The 24835-nt window shown below is 40.7% G+C and overlaps 1 protein-coding gene and 1 non-coding gene across 2 annotated transcripts in view; both read left to right on the forward strand.

The window, feature by feature from the left end:
• Window positions 1-24835, forward strand: part of LOC114648827 (serine/threonine-protein kinase 10-like) — a 109855-nt gene that overhangs the window by 74664 nt on the left and 10356 nt on the right. Inside the window, exons 11-15 of the mRNA XM_028798098.2 lie at window positions 2030-2153; window positions 5224-5403; window positions 9419-9548; window positions 15220-15344; window positions 22673-22858. Coding sequence (XP_028653931.2) covers window positions 2030-2153; window positions 5224-5403; window positions 9419-9548; window positions 15220-15344; window positions 22673-22858 — 745 coding nt within the window. The remainder of the gene's footprint in view (window positions 1-2029; window positions 2154-5223; window positions 5404-9418; window positions 9549-15219; window positions 15345-22672; window positions 22859-24835) is intronic.
• Window positions 6547-6651, forward strand: LOC114641238 (U6 spliceosomal RNA). Its single transcript, XR_003714294.1, has one exon. It is a non-coding gene; the product is annotated as a U6 spliceosomal RNA (small nuclear RNA).

Consider the following 24835-nt stretch of genomic DNA (forward strand, 5'->3'; position numbering starts at 1 on the left):
ATCACGTATACATCTCAGTATTTTAATTATTCAGAGAGCTGTAATATCTCGAATGTAATGCATTCTGTGTCCTGTCGGAGAAAGAGAAAGAACGGAAGCACGTAGTGATTCACACACATAGAGCACATAGAAGATCAAACACAGAAAAAAGCATTTAACATGCTACTTGAGAAACTAGTAAAATAAACGATTTTAAGATGAAGTTTATGATGTTCTACTTTAATGGCAAAATAAACTACATGATTAAAGTGGAAATTTCGAGATTAAAGTTGACATTTCGTGCTTTTTCCCCACTGTGTGCCTATGTTTTTTGTTTGTACCCTAATAAGCTTTCATATGACACTCAGACGGTGGGCTACGACTTGCCTTTTCACAGCGACTTTGATATGTGATTTCTTTTTTATTTCGGGCACTGTGCGACTTTGTGAATTTGATCTTTCGAGTTTTTCCGACACTCTGTCACTCGATCAACTTTCTTTTGTTGATTATACCACTGTTTAAACCAACAAATAGTATGTTTTTCCTTTGCCTCCACTTGGTATTCGCTGAAATTCTTATATTTTCCCCTGTGCTTTTCCCATTGTCTTTTCACAGAAGGCTATTTATATTGATTTGCATATTCAAAGAGGCGTAATTCTAGGAGGAGTTGGGGCGGGACAGAAGGCGCGTGCACGTGCGTTACTTTTCACGCAAATCGGGATTTATGTAGTGGAAGAACGTGGAAGTATGCGTGCGCACAGATTCCTGCATCTGGATTTTTCTGTGTACACGCACATTCCCGCTTTTGTGCTTACGCCATGTTATAGTGTGAGTTCTACGCACGGCGTTATACATGAGGCCCCTGGTCTTGTGGCACCTTGTTTTGTGTCTCATTATTGTTTGGCAGCTAATTAAAGAAAAAAAAACAACTAAGGGGCCTGAATCAAGTTTATTAAAATTAAGGCAAAATAGGTTAATTAGCAGCAAAAACTAATGAAGAAGATGATTAGAATGAAAACCTGCAGCCACTGCGGCACTCCAGACTGGAGTTTGCCACCCCTGCACTAGAGGATCTGACTTTGTGTAATTCTATGCCAGCTCTGCCACAGACACCAATCAGAGCTCTGTGCTCAGCCTCCTTTAAATGACTGATAATTCACTGTCTAAGGGACTGCAAATTTAATAAGTCCACAATGGCTGATGCATAAAGTGGATAAAACATCCATCCATCCATCCATTTTCCAACCCGCTGAATCCAAACACAGGGTCACGGGGGTCTGCTGGAGCCAATCCCAGCCAACACAGGACACAAGGCAGGAAACAATCCCGGGCAGGGTGCCAACCCACCGCAGGACACACACAAACACACCCACACACCAAGCACACACTAGGGCCAATTTAGAATTGCCAATCCACCTAACCTGCATGTCTTTGGAATGTGGGAGGAAACCCACACAGACACGGGGAGAACATGCAAACTCCACACAGGGAGGAACCGGGAAGCGAACCCAGGTCCCAAGATCTCCCAACTGCGAGGCAGCAGCGCTACCCACTGCGCCACCGTGCCGCCCGAGGATAAAACATTTATTTTAAAATGAAGTCCTGCTAGTGGATCATTGCAGAGCCACAGGGAATTAGAGCAGCTGTCTTAGACGCATTGTTCGCAGGGTGCCACCAACTCTGGACAGGCCACCTGTCCATTACAGTGCACATTCCCTACACATTTTTACACCAGGCTAATTCAGGGCATCCAATTAACATAACACACAATTTTCAGGATGTGAGAGGAAAGTAGAGTGCTCAGAGAAGACATGACGTGAACATAAGGAAAACATGCAATCTTCATAAAGAAAGTTACTGCGCTGGGATCCAAACCAGGACTCTAAAGCTGTAAAGTAGCAGTTTGCCACCATACTACCTATATTAAATATCAAGAAGTTAACTTTAAAGACATATAATTTAAGTTACAAATTTTATGATAAATTTACCTGCAGAGTAATTAAAAATTCTACTTTACTATATGAATGATTCTTTATAATCATCTCATCAGACGGCAGGAGTTACGTGAGCTTAGAATGATGCAGAAAGAGGAGCAGCGAGAGCAGACACAAATGGAACAACGCATGCAGCAACAACGAGAGCAGATGTTCCGGCACATTGAGCAAGAGATGACGGTAAGGTCCACTCTACTGGCACAGATGGCATAAACTTGCCGCTGTTCAGTGCACTCATATTCTGAATATTTCTGCTTGGTAGCCATTACTCTGGAGGTCTTCACTTTTCTCTCTAACAGGCTTTCTCATTCCTTGAATCTCCTTTTACTTTTTAGTTTGTTCTTTTTGTAGGCTTTGTCACTGAGTGGTTAAGATGTTTGATTGAAAATTAAGTCTTTTTTTCCTATTTTGATATTTGCTGTTTCTCTGTTCTTAAACGTTACTTCATGTAGCATTTTTCATAGTGAGCACCTTTAGTAGGTGATTTACAAAGGAGTCATAAAAAGCCTTATTTTACACTATTGTACCTATTGTTTTCTCCCTCTTATGAACAAGTTTGTTGGAAACCAAATCCTTGGTTCTTTGTAATGCTTGGTGCTTTTTGACTATATGGATACAGGTCAGGTCAGGTCAGGTTGGGGAGCATGCACTAGACAGCGTGTTGCCACACCACTACGCCACACAACTAAACAGCTTGGGGTCCTGGTTAGCAACCCCCCAGGCAGACACGTGGCCCAGTCCCACCCTCCGGAAATGACCCTCTATCTGCTATAGCCAGGTGTTATGTGGGTGTCTCCTTGGCCTGGTCCAGCCACTCGGGTCCTCAACAGTGTGGATCCTGTGAGCCAGATCACCCTCGGGGAATCGCACCACATGGCCAAAGAGCTGTAACTGACGCTCCCTCACCATGCAGGTAATGCACCTCATTTGGGACTCCATGAGCAACCACTCATTCAATGGAAAGTCAAAGTAGCGGTACCCAAGGATTCTATGAAGAGACACAGTACCAAAGGAGTCCAGTCTTCATCTCAGGTTACTGGATAGCGTCCATGTCTCACAGTCATATAGGAAAATAGGAAGCACCAGGACTCTAAAGACTTGGACCTTTGTCTTTTTGCAAAGATATCAGGAGTACCACACACACCTTTCCAGAGACCTCATGACCCCTCAGGCTCTCCCAGTCCGTCTACTGACTTCATAGGAAGAGTCACCAGAGACATGAACGTAACTGCTAAGGTAAGTAAACCTCTCGATGAGGTCGACACTCTCTCCACAGACAGACACACTGTTGATGGCTGTGCCTAAGAGGTCATTACAGGCCTTGATCTTGGTTTTAATCCAGGACACTGGCAAGCCCAGACACCCAGACTCCTCACTTAGTCTCTCGAGAGCCCCGATCAGAGCCACCATGGACTCCACAAAGATTACAGCATAACCGACAAAGTCAAGATCAGTGAATCTTTCTTTGCCAACAGATGCCCCACAGCCCTGAATCCTACGACCTTGCCCAATACTCAGTCCATGCAAGAGCTGAACAGAGTAGGAACAAAAACACACCCCTGACGAACCCCAGAATCAACTAGGAAAAACGCAGAGGGTCTGCTCTCACTCTGCACAGCACTCACAGTACCAATGTACAGGCCATCCATGATATCCAGCAACCCTGAGAGGATCCCACGAAGTCTCAGGATGTCCCACAGGGCATGGATGGATTACAAAGGAATAATACTTGAAACAATAGTTGTTAATCTGAGTGGTTCAGGGCAACAACAACTCATGAGTATCGCTGGATTTTATGCCAAGCTCTCAAACGCCCTACATTCACTCTTCAGTTCTTAGGAAATCATCATACTCCTTTGAATTAGTCACTTCATTTGTCTTACAGCCTGATATCAAAACCCGTTAAAAAATCTATTTTGTCTTTCTCCAGCTTCATTTATACATTTTGCCTCAAATTGTTCAAGTAATGAACAATTAGAAATCATTTGAAATTTATGCCATATGTAGATGATTTTCTTTAGAAGGATTTGATTGATTTCAAATAATTTAATCTTTCTAAATCCCTTGCCAGACTCATACGCATCCACAACCTTCTTTTTAGGGCCTTCGAGAGCTGTTGTCATCTTGGCATTATGGCCCTGCAGAAGTCAATAGTAAAGAGAACAGCAGACCCTCAACATGTGGGGTTTAAATAAGACAGGGTCCACCGGTCCACCTGCGTACTCTCTATAAAGGTTCTAATCATTGGCACCTAATCTGGAACACCATATTATAATTTTATGTATCTATGTAAGTGGTGATAAATGGAGGGTAGTACTTATTTTTTACATGTGACAAATCTGTATTTTGGCTCATTTATACAATGAGAATTAATATACCACATGCATTTTATTGATCATTTAGTCAAGTATCTTTATCCTTTATCCTGAAGTATACCTTTATCTGAATGCGTGATGATCTGCCATTTGCCTGTTCAAATGTTTTAAAAGAGCACACTATTTGCAAGGTGTGTACTTACTTTTTCACACGACTGTAATATGTTTTGGCTGCATTTGCCACAGTATGCCATTTTTGGCACCCATTTGTGGACGGCTACATCTAATGCTAGCGTGCTCCACATACGCCTCTGCTCCTTTGCACACGTTCTGAAATCATTTCTTAAACATGTGTCACTGGTTTTGCATGCTGATTTTCCTAGAGTTTGAGTTGTTTCTTCTTGGTACATAATGTATTAATTCTCAGAGTATGTATATTTATTTGCTATAACTATTCTATATATTAGTATTTTTCCTTCGCAGCACAAGCGTCGAGATTTTCAGACAGGGCTGCTTATTCATTTGACTTCTCAGCTTACTTAAGTACCTGATTTCTGGTTTTTATTGTCTTTTCTCTGATTCATTATTGACTTCCTTGTGTTGTTGATAGGTGAGTGTGGTCAGCCACGATGCCTTCTCTCTTCCTGTTTTGAACTTTTTCCTGGTGTTTGCTTTCACAGTAACACTGTCATGTTTGTTACACTTTGCTTTTCCTCTCCTCATCTGGGTATTCATCCATAATTTTCTTGGCTAGCATTCCAGCTAGAGGTTTTCTCTGGCCTTGTCCATTTTGTGTCCCTTAGTTCTTGAGCTCCTTCACTGTAAGTCCACTCTCTGTGATGCTACTGGTGACTCTATTGATCTTGCAAATGGTGGTGCAGGTTCTCCTTGCTCTTCATGTTATAACTATGGTGTCACTCTTTCTAATGGGACAGAGTAAGAAGCAATACTATGACCATGAAATTGAGAAGGTGGAGCAAAGTTTTCGGCAGACCATTGAACGCCTGGAGCATGAGCATACTGTAAGGCTGCGAGATGAGGCCCGTCGACTCAAATCGATACAAGAGAAAGAATACACCCGCCATGTTCAGGGCCTCAAGGCCAACTCTAAAGAGGTTTGTTAAAGTCATTTAAACAAGATTTTCAAATGTCAGCATTGTGCAAGTTAGAAAGGGAGTGAAAAGTAAATAATTGTTGTGTGCTTGTATGTAATAATGATAATTAAATATCTCTTGAGATAAGACACTGCTAATAATTCCTTTACTAAGAATCATATCTGGGTTCTTTTAAATGTTTTATAAATATTCTGTACAATAAAGAGAGTTACCTACCTTGCCACAAAAATTATAAGGTGTCATTCCTTCTTTCTAGACAATTAGCAACCTAATCTAACCTGTGAGATCAATTCTAGCAATAAATAAACTCCAATGGAATGGAGTTGAAACATTTGGCACCCAAACCCTGAAACTCTCAGATTTAGTTATTTTCATGGACACAATAAATTCTGATTCCTTCAAACCACTTACTATCTATGTCTGCTATTTCCTTCCTTGCTTACTTCTGACTCCTACCTAGATTTTTTTATATAGTTTAATATGTAGAAGTTACATAGCAGAGTTATGAGAAAAATAAAGGAAGGTGCTCAAGCATTTTGCCTTCCTACCTTTGTCATTGACATTATTGTTTTAATGCTGCTTATGAATTTGCCATTTGGTAATTTTTTAATATAGATTTTCTGATACTTTTACCTATTTTGTTATGATTTGATCTGTATTTATGCTAAAGAACATTTTTTAGATCAGCTGCCACCATGTCACTTAAGTCAACTAACATTAACCAGCAAACTAGCACACTGCACTTACAGTACATAGATATTTTATTGTATTAAATTTGCTGTCCAGATCTTGTTTATAGTTGTAATGCTTATGTGGATATGTACTTTTTCTATATATTGTATCATCTTAGTTCTACCCTTTTAAATTAAATTAAATTTAATTTAAATTAATTTAATTTAATATATGTTTATGTTAACTTCATTGCACAGTCTCATGGCTGATTCAGGGCACATTTCACTACGTGTTGTATTCGTATAATCGTGTATGTGACAAATAACCAATCTTGAATCTTCACGTGCCTCACTGCCACAAAGAACTTCAGCTGTATTTAAGGTACTTCATATGTTCACAACCCATAAAAACATTCTACACATCATCTTTTCGGAAAGTTAGAATCATTGGTACTACAAGTTAAGATGGTTAGTTAATCAAGCAGCACATACACTAAAACTGGAGAGATACTGACAAAATTAGCATGACCCCTGACGCAAGTATGACATACAAAATTGTGAAAGTGCTCCTCTTTGTTCAGACAGGCAGTGTGTTTGGACGTCAGACTCTGAGGATGTGAAGTCAAATCCTGCTGCTGACACTGGGTGACCATGAGCAAGTCACTTCACCTGCCTCTGTTCCAATTGGAACAACAAAAGAAATGTAATCAATGTAACAATAATGCCATACAAAGGTGTCAGCCAAAAATTAGTAATAATTATAAACTAGGGTTGAGTGGATAATTTGATATCCACTATAAGAAAGAACACAGACAACTGTGAAGAGTTGAGGCCCCCATAGGCAAACCCCATATAATTAAAAGAAAACACAAGTTATAAATGCATTAAAAGAAAAGGAAAAACTTCATAGCAGCTGTAAGTTTTCAAAAACAGACTACACAAGATGGTGGAGCACTTATTAATAAGGATTTCGGGCAGGAAGAGGTGGGTCCAGGCATGTGGATACCAGAAGTGACGTCAAGGATGTTACAGCCGGTCTGCAGAGCGATGCAGAGATAAGGTTTTAGTTATCAGCGCCCTCTTGTGTTTTGGTTGGAAATAACCATTATCTGAGCCTTTAAGCTGCCCCCAATGCACATGCATGTGACACCACGTAACAGGAGGTGTTAGAATTGGGTCCAAAAAGACTCGTAAGACACAGAGTTAAGTAAGAGTTAAGTGTGCTACGTAACAGTAAACTGAAATTAAACAGATAAATGGGAAATCTAAATTGGCCTTATATAAGTTTGTGTAAATGAGTGTCACCTGTGATAGACTGTCACTCATTCCTTATTCCTGGAGCTGCTGGGATAAACTTTGGCCTACTCCTCACCTCTGTATTCAGAAAATGGACAGGGGAATATATTAATAAAGTATCTATCTATCTATCTAGTCAAAGCTGATGCATAATTTAAAGTCAAGTCAAGTCAACTTTATTTATAAAGCACTTTACATACAACAGCCACTGACCAAAGTGCTGAACATAGGCTAAAATAAATTTTAAACAAAAACAAAATAATAAATAAGTAAATAAAATACAATAAATGAAACTAATTAAAACATAGTAAACACATCTAAACAGAGTTAAAACAGAGTAAAATCAACTGCACACAAGGAAATATTCTTCAAACTCGTAGAAAAATGTGATGGCTTTCTTTCATATTTGCTCAGAATATTGCAGTTACCACATTACTATCTTTTGGGAAGAAAAAACTATGAAACTGGCAAACATGTTCATAATAAACAGGCATAGACATCTCATCCTGCACTAGTGGCTCAAACAATGCTTCCAGGTCTAGAGAGCCTAGCTCTGTGCAAGCTGCACTAAATCCATCATCTCACTTATTGACTGGAATTATATAGTGCATTAAGCTGACATGGAGCAAATTACATAATAAGACTGGCAGGCTGCCATGCTGCATATGAGAGTCTAAGTGATCACCCAAAGCGCAGATGTTTTGCCCAGTAACAGCTCAAACCAATGCACTGCAGGCTGTGTGATAACTGAAAATATTGCCAGCCTGCTGAGAAATTTACTTATCTCAATTCTGCAGGTTTTTTTTTTTTTTGTTTTTTAATTGACTTCAAAAAAGTGGCATCCAGCCCAATATTAGTATGTATTACTTATACCTACAGCTATCCAGACTGACTCCTGCAGCACAACAACACAATAATTCAAAAAAAGTCTAATTCAAAGGAAACACAAGTTATAAACGCATTAAAAGAAAAAAAAATGCTGTAGCAAACACAAGTCTGCAAAAACAGACTACTCAAGATGGTGGAACTCTTCTTGAATTCCAGAATTTTTCAAGTCTTATGGCATGGAGCATGAACTTACTCAAAAGCCCATTTGCATTTAGCCACACTTATTGCCATGATGGTCACCTGATCATTACTGGTGTTCAGAATATTCTCTGGCTTTCAAACAGTATTCTGCTTTTATCAAGCAATTCAATGTTTGTTATGAAAACACACACCATACGATTTCCTTTTGTCATCATTGCATCGTTGATAGCTGGCAAAATGGTTTTATGAACTTCTGATACTCTGTTTAGTGCGACTCAGAAGATGAGGAATTCCAGTCTTCAGTTTCAAACATTTGTGCTCCTTAACCAGCTATACAGGAGTGGAGTTCATTTGGGTTGTCATTTATCATACAACATCTGCAATAAAGCATAATCTTCATTCTAATTGGCCTCTTTCAGAACAATATAGCAATTTTCTGAACCCACTTATTAGAATTTAGGGTCACAGGAGGTCCATTACAGTTAAAAATGACTGTGGCATTAAAACTAGCAGCTCAGTTGCAAGTGAGCTTTAGGATGACATATTGAGACAATTTGGTTGTTACCTAATAAGGTGAAATTGATGGTTGTGTAGTCAGTCAGTCAGTCATTGTTAAGCCCGTTATATCCTAACACAGGGTCACAGGGGTCTGGTGGAGTCAATCCCAGGCAGCACAGGGTGCAAGGCAGGAACAAACCCCGGGCAGGGCTCCAGCCCACTGTAGGGCACACACCCACACACCAAGCACACACTAGGGACAATTTAGGGTCACCAATGCACCTAACCTGCATGTCTTTGGACTGCGGGAGGAAACCGGAGCACCCGGGGGAAATCCACACAGACACGGGGTGAACATGCAAACTCCACGCAGGGAGGACCCGGAAAGAGAACCCAGGTCTCCTTACTGCGAGGCAGCAGCGCTACCACTGTGCCACCGTGCCATCCTGATGGTTGTGTACGCACCTCTAATCTGCAAAATTACTGATGGTTATTCTAATACTAGTTTTCTCCCTCACCAGGAGCAGACATTCCTCCAGAAGCAGCAACAGGAGTTGAATGAGGCGTTGCAAAAAGCAGTAAAGGAGCACAAGAAGAAGGTTGCAGCCCTTGAATGGGAGACTTTAACAAAGACCCAGCAGCTTAAAAGAGGTATTTCTAGTCTGGGACCTTGAAAGGGGAATCTCTGCAAAATTCAGCACTGTAGTTACTTTAAAAAAGCCAATTAGCAGCAGACAAACTGGCTCAGAAGTTACATCTACTAAACAGTCTTTACCCTTAGGTGGAAAAAAGAATGGTGTGATCTCATTGATGATCACTGATCCATTCCACTACTCCTAAAAATCTCTATCAGCACAAACTACAGTAGTTTTCACTTTAAAGGAGTGGGTGTTCTTTCAGTGGCCCCCTTCTCAGAATGAAGAAAGCTAAAATACAAAATAAATCAAGGACGGATGAACATGTCTTGTCTCCCATCTCACTCTCGTTTGATCCTCCCCACTTCCATTAGTCGAGTGCTTGTCCCAAACTCTACATTCACTAGTAACTTGTTGTGTTAGGGTTCTGTTGTGATACTATTCTCCTATATTCTCTTTATTACATTAGACCTTCACAAAATGCCCCATATCCCACACTCTTACCACCCTGTCAGGGCTGACTGCTTCTGTAGTTAATAGGGCTGCAACTAATGATTATTTTGGTAGTCGACTAATTGTTCAATTTTTTTTTTTCAATTAGCCGATTAATCACGATTATTTCATGCCTGACTATTTTGATGCCTACGACCTGTGGTTTCACATCCTGTTCTGGGCTCCAGTGCTTGTCTTACCTCATCTGCTCACGTCTGTCCACCTGTGAATGTCACCCTGATGTCTCTGAATTAACACGATTAAAATTAATAATAATCAGATTAAAATAACAACCAGTGAAACATATGAATTTGAAAATAATCAGATGTTTTATATTAGTGTGACCATCACAATAAAAAAGAAATACATTAAACAATACAAACTAAAGTGCACATAGTCTTTAAACAAAAAAAGTGCATTTAACTTAACCAAAAATGGCCACTGGTGTGTCTTAAAGTCCAAAAGTTTAAATAATGCTTCAATTCAAATAAAATAAAACAATAATATACAGTTTATAAAAGATTCAGTTCATATATTCCTGATTGCAGTGCAGGAACGTGAGCATTTCGACATGCTCTGGTTGGCTGGCTTTCTTCTTTGAGACAATGTTCCCAGCTGCTGAGAAGAGACGCTCAGAGGGAGTAGAGGAATACACAAGAATGATTTTGCAGACAGAGAAAGATGTTTTAATCATCACACTCTGAAGGAAAAGTGTTGTAGTTTATCACATCAGGTACTATATTATGCTAAAATAAAAAAAATAACGGACTAAAATATGTAACAAGCTAATTACTGATATACTCCAAAGCTCAAGTTACCTAACGTTAGAGATGGTTTACTAGAGATGGCTCTGCTACTCCTATTCACTAATTTACTATAGCTCCAAACACATTAGCAAACATAACTGAAATTATATTCACTTAACCCTTAAACCGCCGGAACCAGCTATAGTCGGATCCCAATGCAAATTGGGAGTATGCCGTAGCCAAGTATATTCGGCGACATACATTCATTGAACTCCTCAACCAACTAAAGTTGTTTTTCAGTGCAATTTTCCAGCACGCCGGAGCTGAGTATATTCGGCGATGTATATTCATTGAATGCTGCAACCGGCTATAGTTGTGTCTCAGTGCAATTTGCCAGCACGTAGGAGCCAAGTATATTCGGCGACATACATTCATTGAACCCGGCAACCAGCTATATTTGCTTCACAGAACAATTTGCCAGCATGTCGGAGCTGATCAGTCAGTGCTGTATATTCGTTGAGCAACCAGCTCATGACCACTGCTGCCCCTGCAGAACTGCAGCATCACTGTCCCTGGGATTCAGCCGCTGCACTAGACGAGCCTGCCAGCGTCAGCGTTTACCTCTGTGTGTTTGCGTGCAGCCAGTTCAAGCGCAGTTGGCTCAGTGATTTACTGAATTTCATCAATGGCTTCAGTTTTTTTTATAGTTTTTACAGTTCATTTGGAGTGTGTAAAATGATCAGTGTTGCTGTAATTGTGATGCTCTTTGCATGAAAAAAAATACGTGTTCCATTAAAATGTAACATTTTCTTTGTGAATTGTGACGTTTACTTAAAAAGTGCAGCTAAAAAGTATTTGGCGTCCAGGGGTGCATTAACCCCTAAGTATATGTCGGCTTAAAGGTTAACTAACCTTGATATACACATAATAGTATAAACATGAACGTTAACACGTGACACTAACTTTACTCGCTAAAACTTACCTCTCAAGAGACGGCAGCATCACAGCTCCAGGATGCTTGCATTTCAGATGCTCATGCATTGCAGTGGTGCTGCCGTGAAAAGAAAGCATAAGAAATGCATAATCTGCATTCAACTTTATTTTCTTTTTCGGTGAAGTGCTCCCACACTTTGGAATGTTTCTGTCTCAATTTTTTTCCATCTCCTTTCCCCTCCTCTATCCGACTCACCATTGCAACCACATTTATTTTCCTCTACCTTCTTCTCCTCCTCAGACGTTCTTCTTTGTTGGTAGGACTGTGTGCAGTCTTGACAAACAATAACAAACAATACTGCCCCCAGACGTTCATGTAGTGCATTGCAGTTACAAATACCAATGTGGTTCTTTGTGACTGGAGCCTCTATTGAAGGTTCTGTTTATGGCGCGTTGACAATAAAAAATCTGCGTCGACGATTTTTTGTAGTCGATGTCGTCGATTATGTCGACTAATCGTTGCAGCCCTAGTAGTTAACACTTCCCTCTCTTTGTTTATAGTCTATAACCTTAAGCAATTAGACAGAGTACAAGAACAAGCAAAAGACCAATGTATTATAGATAATACTAGACATTAAGCCCATTAAAATAACGGGCACTAGAACAGTAGTCCATAAACATTAGTAGGAACAGTCTGTATTAAATGGCAAGGGACCTTTTACCTCGTTAAATTTTTTCCGTAAAATGCCTGTAATTTTCTCTGACAGTAATACTGGCTTTGCTGTCCGTAATATGCATTTAATTCTCTGTCACAACAGTGGGCAATCAGCAGATTCTCTCCAGCAACTGATGTAATGTGCGTGAAAATAAATCTGCTTTTAAAAGTCATTGTATTGTAATATCATGAAAATTCGTATATTTAGGAAAACCCCTTCAACGACTGACACTTTACACTTTACCGGGCCAAGCTTCTTAATCGCAAATCTGACATCCTCAGAGTGAACACTTGCACAACAATGGGGAAGCTGGTCTCCGCGTCTCAGTACCCGATTGGATTTTTCGTGTTTTATGTTTAAGGTCTTACCTCATTTACTGAAATCCGATTGGATCGGCCGTGCGATATTTATATAGGTCCTGCCCTCTCTGTCTTGTGTGATGCGTCAGGCGGCCTTTGAAGCATCTGCTTTGAAGCATCGCACCGTGCCCCGTGCATGCGCACTTCACAAGAAGACACACGCACACGTACACTGGACGTACACAGGGGTTTTATTAAAGAGGATACCCAAAATATGAACAGAATACAAATGTCAGTGCTGGTTAAAATAATACAGCTTTATAATAGGCTACCAGGTGGCTGTCTGTCTTATTAGTCTCAGGTTCTACTTGATCTTTGGAAGGAATGACAGGCAACATGGCCTGTCTAAATATGGCTGCTGAGAGAGAGAGTGACGTCTGTATTTATCGCAGTCCAATTTCCTTGATGTACCTCTCGGACCAATGGGATATCAATGTTGACTCTCTACTTCATTCCCATCTTATTTCAGCACGTCTCAGCCCACATCCCCCTATGCTTTCCTCCTGGTGGAAGGAGGTGTGTCATACATTTTACTTATCACTTCCATTTCAGGCTATGCTAGCCTGTTAATGGCCTTTCATCTAAGCCCGTCTGTACTCTCCCAGATTGCAGACCAGTCAGTTTCTGAGATTTATAAATGCTTGTTTTAATTTGTTGTAAGTTCTAAAGTATTATTTATGTACCTATTTTTATCATAATATTATTACACCATTCTCATCATAAGTAAGCTCTGGGTGTGAGATGACTTTAAATCCTGTTGCAGGGTCATTTGCAGCCCAGTCTTGGAATGAAGATCAAGACATTTTTTAAACAATTTCCAGGGCCTTCAGGTGGTATCTGAGATAGAATCTCACCAGCAACCCGTCTTTGAATAGTCATATTTTCTAAGACAGCTCAGCTGGTTGTCCATTTAAATGGGCAGCCTGGTCCAGGCACACTTAGGTTAAAGCCACATACTGCCCTTTGTTGGCTGAAGAGTCTTTAACAATAACTGACCTGCCGTTATTGCTCGTCTGAAGGCAGCACTACAGTACTGGTTCTCTTCTTCCTGCTCTGACAGATCAGCATGTGCAGCTTGTGCCTGATTTACTTTAATCAAGGAAGATAGAGACTGAAAAAGTGAGCCAGTAGCCCTGTACTTGAAGATAAATCCTGAATGTATTTTCATCCAACTGCCTTCTTAATCAGAATCCAACTCCGTCTGTAACCGGGTTCCTAGTTAAATTGAACATATTATGTTATTTTTACATTTCATAATCTAATCCAGAAATTCGTGATTTGAGTTTACATTTTTTTTAGAAGCTAGAAAAGATTTTGTATGTGTTTACTCTATAGGACATTCTAGTTGGCATTGTTTTCAAGGGTCTTTTATTCTCTAGTTGGAGGTTCATCTTATCAACAGGGAGTAATTAGCCACTTTTTCATAAACTGGTTGGAACAAACACCAAAATCTACAGTGGTGCTATGGGTCTTGGTCTGGGAAACACTACTGTATGGTGTACAAACTGGTTTTAAAACAAGTGCAATATATCAAGACCTGGCATACAATGGTTACCATATTAGGTACACTTAAACACAGTCTACTTTTCCAAACAGGCATTCAGGTGACTGCAACTCAATATAAGCAGCAGGCAAACACAGTCAAGAGGGTTAGTTTTAGACAGCTAATATATGCAATTTAGACCATGGAATTGTTGTTAATATAAGATGTGGAGGTTTAAAATCACAGAAATATCTGCTGTCCTGGGACTTACATGCTCTAAAGTCTCTAGGGTTTACAAAGAATGGTGCAATAAACTGAAAACATTCAGCTAGTGATACAAACATCTTAATAATGAAAGAGGATAATGGCCAGACTTGCTCAAGGTAACAGAAATCCTAGAAATTTTTAAATATGATGTTTCCCATATTGCTCACCCTTTTATGGCCACAATCTATCCTTTTTAAAATGGATACCTGCAGGATAATGCACCATATCACAAAGCAGACATCATCTAAAACTTGTTCCAAGAATTTGACAGTGGCTTCAGTTTACATAGATGGCCTGCACAGTACTTACATCTCAGTTCAATAAAGTGCCTCTGGCATGAGGTGAAATGGGAGGTTGAATGAGTAGCTAGAACATCTGCAGGAGTTATGTAATGCCATCAAGTCAGTCTCTGTACTAAAATGAAATGTTTCAGGTTTATCCTTATTGGACATAGTACATTGAAATCCATGCTTGAATGTCTCCCTCAGACAAGAAATACAATACCAACAGCAAACAATAAATGCAACACACATGATGAACATAACACCACATATTAAATGATGAATACATACCTCAAATAAGGGAATTCATCCTGGCACTAGACAGATGCACCCTCTAGGACCTACCAAGATAGGTGCAAATCTTAACCTACCAGATTCGTTTTTGTTTATCATATCCTTTCTCTCCATAGCACGAGAGTCTGTAATCTGGGAACTGGAACAGCGCCACCTACAGGAGAAGTACCATTTGTTCAAGCAACAAGAGAAGGAGCAATTTTCCCTCCAGAGGCAACAACTACTGAAGAAGCATACAAAGGTGAGGAAGGCATTCTTGTATGTCTGAACAAATTTTCTCATGTGTCATGATTTCATAAATGTTTCAGTCTATGCCAATGTTAATTAATGCAAAATAACCTGCTTGTGTTCCCATGCTAAAACAAACTATATAACAGGTGCTCTACCATCCACCCCCAGCCCCCCAGATGTGTCATGTATTGGGGTTGAGTTATGTGTATTTTATGTCTCATTATTATTTTTGTATATTTAAATACATTTTGGGTGATTTCCCAAGAGGTGAAAGCCACTCTGATGTCACAGCTGCTGGGTCCTTCTTCTGGCGTTATATTTGAGCCAAAAGCAGGCTTAAGTAGCCAAAATTACTGCAAGAAAGTTGGAATTGGGAAATATAGCTCATGGTCTATTCCAGATTCAAAATTCAGTTTACTGGAATATCTTTACAGACCAGCACAGAAGGGATGACATTGTTATAAACAAATCAAGAATAGGTCAATATGGCAAGGTGACAATCTAAAATTAATTAATTGGGAAAATACCAGATGGGAACTGTAAGGAATGTTTAAAAGCAAAATCAGTTGTATATGTTTTATTACAGTGAAACAAATATGAAATAGTAGCAGCCTGGCTGAAAAGGTAGTTAATTCCTTTAGGTTTCCAAGACATAAGTTTAAAAAAATATATTAGAAAGGTCTAATAAAAGAGAAGAGATAAATGATAAAGTATTAAATTGCCAGAATTATATAAACAAAAACAAGGAGTATTAACTCCTCCAGTACAGAAGATGGCAGTAATGAACCACAGAATGTAATAACTGACAATAAAAAAGAAGCAGAAGATGCAGTAGCCAAGCATTTCATTATCTTTGCAATTATGACTATTGTTACTTGTTGTTGGGTTTTCTGATTTTCTTACTCTGTCTTAAGGTTTCTATTTTTCTGGATTTCATATTAGGACTTATTTAGGATTGCCTTTTAGGTGACTCTCTTTTATTTGTTTTGCTCGTTTGAGAATTTCCTTGTATTTTTCTCTGTTTTGTTAATAAATCATTTAATGCTCTTTTGTTCACAAGCCAAGATTTATGGTTGCCATCTTACTTATGGGGCTTTTTGATATATTTTTGGGATGTTTAAAGTTTATTTTGAAGATAAAATCCCTTTTGGCCACTGATTACTGGAATTGGGATTAAGCCCCACTAGGGTGAGGCCTTTCCAGGCAGGCAAAGAAGTCCTGGCCTCGCCACTAAAGACTTTTGTGGTTTTTTTTAGGAAGCCTCACTCCCTTTTTGTTACATTTGGGACTCCAAATCACAACAGTATGGTTATGTGTCTAATGAACAATGCTTGGTTACCCAATGGATCAATTAGAGTAATACAATCCTATACTTTAAAGATCTGGGCATCAAGTTTCTCAGACATAAGTGAGATTCACTACCTAAGCAGCACGCAATACAGGCCAGTTGCCTCATGCCATTTGGAATAAGTGGTGATCATCAACACTGCTCTTGTGTGTTGTGCATAAGTGTGTGACTTTAAACCAGTGTTTCCCAAACTCAGTCCCGGTGAACCCCTGTGGCTGCAGGTTTTTGTTCCAACCAGCTTCTGTTTTTAATTGAACTCCTGAGCTAATTAAGTGAACTGATATCTCCCAAGTTCTGTGTTTAGGGAACAATATAGAAATTAGAAAACTAAGTTTGCCAAAAAAAAAAAAATTAAAATGTACCAAGCAGTTATATAGGAATAATGTGTTTTTGTTTTTTAACAGTATTTTCATTTTGATTTTCATTCTACTTTTCTAGGTCTTCTAATTGTTTAATTAATCCATTATTTACTCATTAGTGGGTCAGTTGCTAAAGTAGTTGCAGCCTTTGATTATTTAGTGTTGTTTGCCTGCATGTCTGCTCTGCTCGTTTTAAATCGTTATTATTAAGATACAACAAAGGGGGAAAAATTGCACAGAGAAAGGGCAAAGTATAATGAAATCAACAAAAGAGAGTTAAGCATTTAAATCTATAGCAAAAGCAGAAATATTTCTAAATGTGTTATAAATGTAAAAATCATGCTGCTGTGCTTTTCTGAATGTCAAATAAAAGAAAGAAATAATACCAGCTAATTAAATGAGATCAGTGCTATCAGGTTTTGTGACTGATTAGGAATCCGGTTGGAACAAAAACCTGCAACCACAGGGGTTCACCAGGACTGAGTTTGGGAAACACTGCTTTAAACAGTTTTAAAAACATTTTGATGAATAAAGGTTAAAAATATGGTTTACTAGAGTGCACTAAATATCATCAGTTGCTCATATTTCCAGTATTTGTGCAGCTGGAGTAACGGCAAGTTAAGAAACTGCATAAACAGCCTAGCAGCAAGTGTTAATCTTTATATGATTTGTGAAATGAATAGACTCAGCACATTTAAAAAGGTTTGGGGCAGCCACCCTGTTACAAGAATGAGTCGGAGACATCATAAAGAGTTGCGGCAGCCACCCGTATATTATTTTCTTGGCTGCAAAAGTTGTTTTTTATGGTAGCACAATGTGCCTGCAACAGAGTCCAAAACAGAACTGCCTATACTGAGGCAAGATGGCAGTTGTAAAGGCCCAGAGGGGAAATGACATCATCGGTGCAGGAACTGGGAGTGGTGTCCTTGTGTCCGGAAGTGATATCATCATCGGGGCCAGAAACAGGCGGGATTTCCCGGGAATGGTCTGCAAGGTACTGAGAGAGATAGTCAGTACACTCCGCCGCCCCCTATTGTTTAGGCCCTTTATTTGTTTCCCATGTGCACGTGTGTGACAAGGCCCCCCCCCCCCCCTCAGCCCAGACCCATTGGGTCGGGCAGACCTGTCTGAGAGGTCGTGGACTCGAGAGAGAGCATCAGCATTGGCATGGAGAGAGCCCTTACGGTGAACAAGTGAAAACGTATACGGTTGGAGGTCAAAAAACCACCTAGTGACCCGTGGATTCGACTCTTTGTGGAGGGCTGCAGAGGTTCATGGTCCATCAACAGAGTAAATTCACGGCCCAAGAGGTAGTACCTCAACTGTGTAATCACCCATTTAATCACAAGGGCCTCTTGCTCCACTGCCGCATATCTGGTCTCCTGGTCCTGCAGTTTCCGGCTCAGGTACATGATGCAGTGTTCAACATTGACGCTTTGGTTCAACACGGCACTAAAGCCTGTGTCCGAAGCGTCCATCTGGAGTATGAAAGGAAGCAAAAAGTTAGGCGCTTTCAATATGGGTGCTGATGTAAGGGCCTGTTTCAGGTGATGAAATGCAGCGTCTGTCTTGTCAGTCCACACCACATGGTTGGCCCTCTTCTTTGTTAAGTCTGTCAAGAGCGCAACTCTCTCGGAGAACCGGGGTATAAACCGACGATAGTAACCTGCTAAACCAAGAAAGGCTTGAACCTGCCTCTTGTTTATCTGACAGGGCCATTTTAAAATGGCATCTATTTTAGAACATTGTGGTCTCACCATACCCCGGCCCACTAGATAGCCTAAATATTTGTCCTCGACCAACCCAAAGCAACATTTCTTCGGATTAATACGAAGACCAGCTTTTGCTAGTGACCGCAATACAGCTCCAACCTGCTGTATGTGTTCCTCCCAGGTGCTGAAATAGATGACAACGTCATCAAGTAGGCAGCACTATATGGATTGTGAGGATGGAGCGCTTTGTCCACCAGACGTTGGAATGTCGCAGGTGCCCCTTGTAATCCAAATGGGAGAATACAATACTGCCAGTACAAGCTAGGGGTGCTAAACACTGTCCTTTCCTTAGTGGAGTCCGTTAAGGGAACCTGCCAGTACCCCTTAGTCATATCTAATGTAGTCAAGAATTTGGCATTTCCTAGCCATTCGAGGAGGTCATCCATTCGCGGCATCGGATAGGCATTGAATTGGAAGACTTGGTTAAGCTGACTGAAGTCATTGCAGAACCTCCAACTTCCATTGGGCTTGCTGATCATGACAATAGGACTGGACCAGGGACTATAACTAGTCACACCAAGGTCCAACATTCATCTGATCTCCAGCTCCACTTCCGCCTTTTTTGCCTCGGGAATTCTGTACGGGCGTTCTCGGACTATAACCCCAGGTTTCGTCACAATGTCATGCGCGACCAGAGAGGTCCGACCTGGATTTTCACTTACTACCTCAGGAACAGGCAGGATAACTACTTCGAGCTCCTGACATTGTTGGCGAGTCGGATTATATGCAAAATTAAAGTGTAATTTATGAGTGAAGAGAGAGCAGGGCTGTCCATAGAGGGCTCGGAATCCATGTCCTTCCACGGTTTCTGCAAATTGACATGATAAATCTGCTCGCTGGGACGACGATTTGGTTGTTTTACCAAATAATCCACCAGCCCCTTCCACTCCTTAATTTCATAGGGGCCTTGCCAATAAGCCAGTAATTTGGAATGTGAGGTAGGAACTAAAACCATAACTCGATCTCCTGGGTGGAACTCCCGAAGATACGTACCATGGTTATAGCATCGGACCTGGGCTGCTTGTGTCTTTTCCATATGCGTTTTCAGTATAGGTCTAATCTTCTCAAATCTATCACATAATTGCGCGATATATTCCAATGTATTTGTTGACAGGAGGGCCTCTTCCTCCCAGCCTTCCTTTAAAATGTCTAATATGCCCCAGGGTTGTCGTCCATATAACAATTCAAAAGGTGAGAACCCCATGGAGGCTTGTGGGACTTCCTGATATGCAAAAAGGATGAGGGGGAGTAGTTGATCCCAGTTCCTTCTGTCCTCGTTGACTACCTTACATAACATTTGTTTGAGAGTTTGATTGAACCTCTCTACAAAACCGTTGGTTTGAGGATGATATTCCGTGGTTTTTAAATGCTTTATTTGAAGTAGCTTGGCAGTCTCATTGAACGTCTGTGTCGTAAAAGGCGTCCCTTGATCCATCAGGATTTCTTTAGGGATGCTGCATCGCGCGAAGACTCCTACTAATTCCCGTGCGATAGATTTTGAAGTAGCTGAGCGCAGCAGAACAGCTTCCGGAAACCGGGTAGCATAATCTTCCAGGACCATGATATATTTATGACCTCTGGCTGAGGGTTCTAGGGGTCCTACCATGTCGACCCCAATACGCTTAAAAGGGACATCTATTAAGGGTAATGGGACTAGAGGAGCACGGTCCCTCCTAGGAATTTGCCTCAACTGACACTCCGGACAGGATGCATAAAAGCGGCGGACCTCCTCATTAATCCCGGGCCAAAAGAATCAGAGCTTAAACCACTCTATTGTTTTTTCTGTCCCAAATGGGCTTCCAGGAGATGGGTATGTGCTAGTTCACAGACTTGTCGCCGGTAAGTCTGTGGCACTAACAACAGTGATCTGTTCTCTCCGTCATATTCTGCCACCCGGTACAACAGGTCATTATTTAACACAAAGTGAGGACCCTGTGGTATTGGATGTAAGGTGCGTTGGCCATCTATCAGAATGACTGCATTCTTTGCAAACTTAAGGGAGTCGTTATTTGACTGCTCCCTTTTAAATGAAGCCAGGGTCTGCCTGAATTGAAACTGCAGGCATGTGAGGGAATTGGATTCGACCTCAAGGGGCGGGGTTTCATCCAGAGTCAACTCAGCGATGTTGATGACGTATCTGGCTGAGACATCCCAGGTGTTTCCCTGTCATCACCAGAGGTCAAACTCCACTCCCCTGCTGGCTGTATACATGGCGTGGAAGAAGCTGAGGGTGCTGATTCTGCGTCCGTGACTAGACCTAGCGATCTTGGGGAAGAAGCAACTGTGTTACCGTTATTAATGTTTATCCAATCTCTGCCCATTATCACGGGGAAGGGAGAATTATTCATCACCGCCACTGTCAGCTTTTTTAATATGCCGTCCTGACATATATAGCAGTTGGTGGATCTATAATGCCAGACATCCCCGTGAACGCAGGTAATGTGGGTCTTAATCTTGGGCCACTGCCGCGGAAACACTAGATGGCGAGCAACAATGGAAATATTACTGCCAGAATCAAATAAGAAAACAAGCTTAATCCCATTAACTAGCACTTCTCCCGTATGTGAAAGGCCAGGGGGTCAGGTTCTACTCGAGTACACTTCACATTGTAGCCACGAGACTCTATGTTAGGGACGCAAGTATGCCCGGGTTCACAAGAGTCCCGTTCTGATACTCCCAAGCCGGTTTCTGCCCTGAGAGGTTCTATTGCCTCAGCTAGCGAGACAATATCAGTATAGCCCCAGGCCGGCTGGGCAATTTTTTTCAGGCAGGGCGCAGAGTAATAAAGCGCAGGCCACCTGCTCCGCTATTTGATGGCTCGATTATTTATGTGGTTGTAGCCAACTAACCTTAGCCCATAAAGATACAGTATTGCCTGTTTTTTCGTTGCTTTAGCAGGTTGAAATGTCCAGGCCATTAGGTTTTTCACCTGCCAGCCTGGGTTTCTCCCACCTTTATCAAAAGGCTTACCTTTTGTGGGATATTTAGGGGCAGTCCCCATACTCGGGAGACCATAATAAGTCCCCAATGTGTTCCCAGATGCACCAGGCTCTATTCTGTGGGTCCTGGTTGTACTCTTCCCCGGACCTTTAACAGGATGATGGGTCGAAGCATACTCAAACTTTCCCCTACATGCCCCGACTGACCCCCACTCTGTGACTCGGGAGAGGTACTTACCCATCCGACTTTTCTTGCATTGTGTATAGTGTGTCGAGTCTATGTTTTGGTCTGACTTCCAATCTCTCCCGGAGGTCATCATCCTGCCGGCTACACCACTGTGAAATGAATAGACTCGACACACTTAAAAAGGTTTGGGGCAGCCACCCGTATATTATTCGTGGCTGCAAAAGTCTTTATATAGCACAGAGATGTTCTCAGTATGGAGTCCAAAACAGAACTGCCGAGGGATTGCAAAGATGGCGGCTTTAAGGGATCAGACAGGAAGTGATGTTCTTCTGATGTCAGTTTGTGTGTTGGAAGTGACATTCTTCTGGGCACTGGAACTGGAAGTGATATTCTTCTTGGCGCCGGAACTGGGAGTGACGTCATCCACTCTGAATCAGACAGGTTTTCCCACGGCTGGTCTGCAGAGATAACAGGAGAAGGTTTAGTGCACCCCGCCACCCCCTGGCCTGGCATGGAATTACTTTTGCTTGGTCCATACAACGTCCTCCTATTTGCACGTGTTTGACAGATTATAATTTTATTATATCTTTTACTTAGCACTTTTATTTTTGTTAGTATCTATAACATTTTAATGATAGAGAAACACAATATCAGCTATCCAAGACTATTAAAATGCTTGTCTTATTAAAGCTATTTATAACATGACACTCATCACTGTCCCTGCAAATCACAGGAGAAGGAACGGACAAATCGTTACCATCACTTCCTGGTGGATGAGCTGCGTACTCAACAAGCACAGGAGCGTTCACGACTGCCAAAGAACCAGCGCTATGATGCCAAAGCTCGACTGGCCCTTTTCAAGGAGAGCCTGAAAATTCAAGGAGTCAGCAGTACAGAGCAAAGACAGCGCATTGCAAAGGTATGAATGATCAGCGATTTGAATTCTGAGGGCTGCACTTCACATTTTGCTTTTACTGTAAGATATACCCTTTTGAGAAGTGAGATGGCAAAGAAACAAACTTGTCAGACACATTGGAAAACCTTTGTTACAAGTATTCATGTAGATTTTATCTATCTTTCTGTAGATTTCCTTTTGTGGATAGAAAGATAGACAGAGAACTCAAAATGGAATAGTCATTTTCCTAACCACTAGACTCAATTCCATTAATTTTTATTATACGTATTTATTTATTTAATGAACACTTTAATTGAAAGTAGCTTAAAATCTCAAATCTATTTGTTTCCTTCTTTTTATTGTAAAACAGCTGGCAGGTTAAATGATTTTCACAGTGTAATTCTGTAAAGGGTTAAAGATCAGCCAGGTACCCCATTTAATAACAAAAACAAAAGTAAATCAAAAACCCAAAAACCCTTTGTGGAGTTCTGCTCTTGACATGAGCGAGGTTCAAAGTGGGCAGCGATTTTCGGTGTTTAAGTAGCTCCCTGGACTTAAGGGCCAGTTCCACTTGATGGGCACCAGAAGAGATGTTATGACCATTAATAGGAGTCGTCCGTTGTTCTGCAGGGAATATGTAGACTTTATTATTCCCAGAGGGAAATTCGTTTGCATCAGTTAAGTACAAAAACAGAAGACATTATTACATAGATCCAATAGATATAACAAAGACACAACATTTGACAAATGATGTTACTGCATAAACACACACTCAAGATCAATACAAAGAAGAATAATTACTTTCAACAGTATACAAAATAATAATGCAGAATTTAACATTTATCGTCATCCCTACAAGTAACAGAATAGGGAAGAGGTGATTAGTGGTTGCTTTCACCCCTACCCTGCAGTCTGTATTATTGCCTTGGTCACATTGTTTTGATACTCCTAATCACTTGTATGTGGCAGACAACTGGTACTCACACTGAGTCAGAAGCAGGGATTGAATTAGCAACCTTATATTATATAGCATAGTCCATTACCTTAATGACTTGGCTACACTGCTCATCAAAGCAGCCTAAACAGAGTATAAATAACAGATATTCTCTTATACTTGAAGGAAACTCTAAGAAAAATATAAGTAACAAGCTGGTTAAGTTTGCAGATGATGCCAAGCTAGGTGGATTAGCAAATAACATAGAGTCTACTGAAACATTATACTGGACCTTGGACAGCATAGAAGCTTGGGGAGATTTGTGGCAGATGACCTTTAATGTAAAGTATTACATGTAGGAAGTAAAAATGTCAGGTTTGAATACACAATGGTAGGTCTGATATTCAAAAGTACGCCTTATGAGAAGGATTTAGGAGTCATAGTGGACTCTAAGCTATCGACTTCCAGACAGTGTTCAGAAGCCATTAAGAAGGCAAACAGAATGTCAGGTTATATAGCGCCCTGATGTGTGGAGTACAAATCCAAGGAGGTTCTGCTCAAGCTTTATAAGACACTGGTGAGGCCTCATCTGGAGTTCTGTATGCAGGTTTGGTCTCCAGGCTACAAAAAGGACATAGCGGTGCTAGAAAAAGTCCAGAGAACAGCGACTAGGCTTATTCCAGGGATACAGGGATGAATTATGAGGAAATATTAAAAGAGCTGTGTCTTTACAATTTAAGAAAAAAAGATTAAGAGGTGACATGATTGAAGTATTTAAAATTATGAAGGAAACTAGTCCAGTGGATCGTGACTGTGACTTTAAAATGAGTTCAACAAGAACATGGGGGCACATTTAGAAGATTGTTACGGGTAAATTTTGCGCAAACTCAGAGAAGTTTTTATTACAAAGAGAACCAAAGACAAGTTGGCAAGTTGTTTGGTAGACAGTAGGACTTTAGGGACTTTCAAAACTCGACTTGATGTTTTTTTTAGAAGAATTACAGTAAGTGGATAGGACTGGCAAGCTTTGTTGGGCTGCATGGCCTGCTCTCGTCCAGATTGTTCTA

This window comes from Erpetoichthys calabaricus, chromosome 1 (assembly GCF_900747795.2).
Source record: "Erpetoichthys calabaricus chromosome 1, fErpCal1.3, whole genome shotgun sequence".
Taxonomy (NCBI): Eukaryota; Metazoa; Chordata; class Cladistia; order Polypteriformes; family Polypteridae; genus Erpetoichthys; species Erpetoichthys calabaricus.